We start from the raw sequence: 3,387 nt of genomic DNA, 5'->3' as shown, positions 1-3,387 counted from the left end.
TAGGGTTCTTTATAGCGGTACGCATCTTGTGTTGTGCATGTGAGTGTAAATGTTGACTGCATGAACGGATTTGCACCCTTTTGTCCTTAGAAACATAGTAAGACGTTGTTCGTGTAAAAAGTTAGTTAAAAAGATAAATCCGTCCAGGACTGTCGTAATATGTATTTGTTGTCAATTTTCCATATTATTAATTAAAATTTAGTTGAATTAATATCGTCTAACCCTGAGTCGTTACAGTTCTGACACAACCATCTCGCCCAGGTAAAAGACGAACAACTCGAGCTAAAGGCCATCGCAGCCTTGGACTGTTATCTTCTCTGAGTAAAACTAGAGAACCTATCTTAACCGGAGAACCCCTGAGTGAAGACCTGACAAGAGGCAGGTTTTGAATGCACTCCTTGTGCCAGAGATTCCAGAATTTATTTAATTGCCTTTTAATCTGGAACGAAGCTTCTCTTGCCATAGCTCTACTAACAATTGGCTCTTTTGCTTCCACCGCTAGCTTATGGCTATCATGACGCCCAAGCAGAAAATGAGCAGGTGGCAATGCCTCATTGCACTCAGGGTCATCAGAGACATAAGTCAGGGGTCTGCCATTTATGCAAGACTCTATTTCGAACAAGACAGTTTCCAGCTCTACTCTACTCAAACTCCGGTTTCTAATTGTCTTTTTTAAAGATTGCTTTACTGAACGCACTAGTCTTTCCCAAACCCCACCCCTCCAAGGAGCTCTTGGAGCGTTAAATGACCACTTAGGACCGTCATCGGTATAACGATCAGCAATATGTCTTGCCGCCGCTTGAAATCTCTTCGTGTTGTCAGATAGTATTTTAGAGGGCATTCCTCGTCTCGCAACAAAACGTCTAAACGCGAGTAGAAAATCACTTAATGACAAACTTCCACAAAGTTCAATGTGAACTGCACTAACCACACAACACGTAAAGAGTAAGATATAGAATTTCTTCCCTACAGCATCCACAGTGAATAAAGGACCTGCATAGTCAACACCAGTAATACTAAAGAAATCGGCACGAACCAGGCGCTCCTGTGGTAAGGGAGAAATTGATTGTGAACATTGTTGAGAATCGAATCGTTGACAACGAACGCACTTCCGCTTAACCCTTTTTGTCAGAGACCTTAGACCTATTATCTAAAACTTATTTCTCAAAGATGCCATGACTTGTGACACTCCTGCATGTTTTAACGCAATGTGTTCTCTGCGCACTAATAACAAGATCAAATGACACTTTGGCAGAATGATAGGAAACTTTTCATTCAAGGTAAGATCAGAAAATTGAAGCCGACCTCTCATCTTCAACAGTCCTCGTTTGTCAAGAAAGGGAATCATTTCATACAAGACCGACGTCCTTTTAACCTGCTTATTATTTTCAAGACACTCGATTTCTTCAGCGATATGTTAACTTTGTAAGTACAACAACAACTTCAATTTTGCAAACTCAAGTTCATCAACACACAACTTATGATGTGTCGTTTCCATAATATTTCTTCTTCTTCTTCTTGAATTATTTATGAATCGGAAAATCCAACCAATTATTCTAATAGACTTAGAGAAATCTCCCCACCGTGTAAAATCCAATACTGAATCAGCTTTAGCTGCGCACACTGTGACACTAGTGGTTGCTGATTCCTCACTTACCACATGGCTACCCTCATTGACTTCGTCCATTTCATTATTAGGACCTTTGAGCCACTGTGGACCCTGAAACCACAACGGTTTGTTCAGAATTTCCTCAGCTGACAACCCTCTGGTTAAACAATCGGCTGGGTTCTCTTTCCCTATACAATGATGCCATGACTCGGGTGCAGTAAGCTCTTGTATTTGAGCTACACGGTTGCACACACACATTTTCCACCGAGTCGTCTCACTACGGATCCACTGCAGCACCGCAGACGAATCAGTCCAACAAAAGTACTTCACACTGTCTGGGAGCTGTAAACTATTGACAACAGAGCCGAGAAGTTTAGCACCAACGACGGCTCCTAGCAATTCCAGTCTTGGAAGAGTGACAGGCCTTAAAGGACTAACTCTAGCCTTTGACAACAACAAAGAAATAGAGATTGAACCATCAACTTCAAGAACTTTCAAATAGATCACAGCACCATAACCCTTGAGAGAACTATCACAAAAACAATGAAGTTTCACATATTGTTTCTCTTTCCACGTGAGAAAAACAAAACATCTTGGAATCGATAACTCTCGCAACCTAAGCAAATCTCCAACCCATGCCAAAAATCGTTTTCTCAACTCGACCTCAACTTGCTCATCCCAATCAAGTCACAACTTCCACACTTCTTGAAACAATATTTTGACAGACATGATAATAGGGGAGATAAGCCCAAGTGGATCCAATGGCTTGGCTATGCAACTAAAAATCAACCGTTTTGTAACTAACACATCCTCTGGAACCAAGATACCATCAAAGGTGAAAGTGTCTTCGACTGGACTCCAACGCATTCCGATAACTTTGACAGAGTCATTTTCTAAGCTTTTGTCTTCGAAATGTCTCTGAATATTTTCTGCAACTTCTGAACTATTGGAAGACCATTTGCATAACTTCATACCAGCTTCACTCATGACTTTTGAAGCTTCAGACATGAGTTTTATTACCCCGTCCACACTGTCGACTCCCGAGAGCCAATCATCGCAATACATGTTCTCAGACAATTCTTTGATGGCCTTGGTGGCTGGATACTGTGACAGGTGATGACGAATGGTGGCATTCAGGAGAAATGGACTGGCTTTGTTTCCAAACGGGACTCTTGTTATGCGCATAACACGAACTATGTTGTCAATCTGCCAGAAAAAACGATGCACATCGCGATCTTCTGGTCTGACACTAATCTGGAGAAAAGCCTTCTCTATGTCGAAGCATAAGGCTACTTTATGTCTTCTAAATCGCATGACCACATCGCTCAACAGATGAAACAGATTTGGGCTGTTTCTATACAGTGATTTAAAGAGATAGTGTTTGATCCGGAGGCAGAAGCATCAAACACAGGGCCTATCTTAGTTGAAAAGCTGGACATCTTAACAACTGGTCTGTGAGGCAAATAGAATTTTGAATTTGTCATGTTCTGACCTTCATCCAAGGGCACCTCCTCAATGAAGCTGTCTGCCTCAATTTTCCTAAAAACATCATCATATCCCTTTTTCAGTATTTTATCTCTTGATAACTTTCTCTCAAGATTATCAAGTCTCTGCCTAGATTGAGACTCTTTGCACTGCAATTGCGGCATCTTTGATTCTACCCAGGGTAGAGCCACTTGATACCTATTGTCTACTCAATCTTTTTTGAAAACTCTTTCATAACTCTGGATTCATATGGTGCATTCTTATCATGACAGCATTCTAAGTATTCAAGATCC

At 41.1% G+C, this 3,387-nt stretch overlaps 1 protein-coding gene across 1 annotated transcript; it reads right to left on the bottom strand.

Annotated features, from left to right (window-relative positions):
- Window positions 1-217: 217 nt before the first annotated feature.
- LOC144959523 (uncharacterized) lies at window positions 218-2,923 on the bottom strand. Its single transcript, XM_078892137.1, has 3 exons — window positions 2,415-2,923; window positions 1,658-2,138; window positions 218-1,045 (listed from the first exon to the last, which is right to left on the bottom strand). Exons 1-3 carry the CDS (start codon window positions 2,921-2,923, stop codon window positions 218-220), a joined length of 1,818 nt encoding a protein of 605 aa, XP_078748263.1.
- Window positions 2,924-3,387: the final 464 nt, after the last annotated feature.

The sequence above is a fragment of the Berghia stephanieae genome, chromosome 14, assembly GCF_034508935.2.
Source record: "Berghia stephanieae isolate SIO BIC M18660-M18661 chromosome 14, UCSD_Bste_1.3, whole genome shotgun sequence".
NCBI lineage: Eukaryota > Metazoa > Mollusca > Gastropoda > Nudibranchia > Aeolidiidae > Berghia > Berghia stephanieae.
The sequence above is the reverse complement of the archived record's forward strand: the minus strand, read 5'-3'. Positions and strand labels throughout refer to the sequence as shown.

What these genes read in the sequence shown, in the direction of transcription:
- LOC144959523 (XM_078892137.1), bottom strand. Translation starts at nt 2,923, where the DNA reads ATGCGATTTAGAAGACATAAAGTAGCCTTATGCTTCGACATAGAGAAG. An exon ending in ATCTTGGTTCCAGAGGATGT is followed by an intron (nt 2,139 to 2,414) that starts GTTAGTTACAAA and finishes TTTTTGTGATAG; the next exon opens with TTCTCTCAAGGGTTATGGTG. An exon ending in TCAATGAGGGTAGCCATGTG is followed by an intron (nt 1,046 to 1,657) that starts GTAAGTGAGGAA and finishes CCCTTACCACAG; the next exon opens with GAGCGCCTGGTTCGTGCCGA.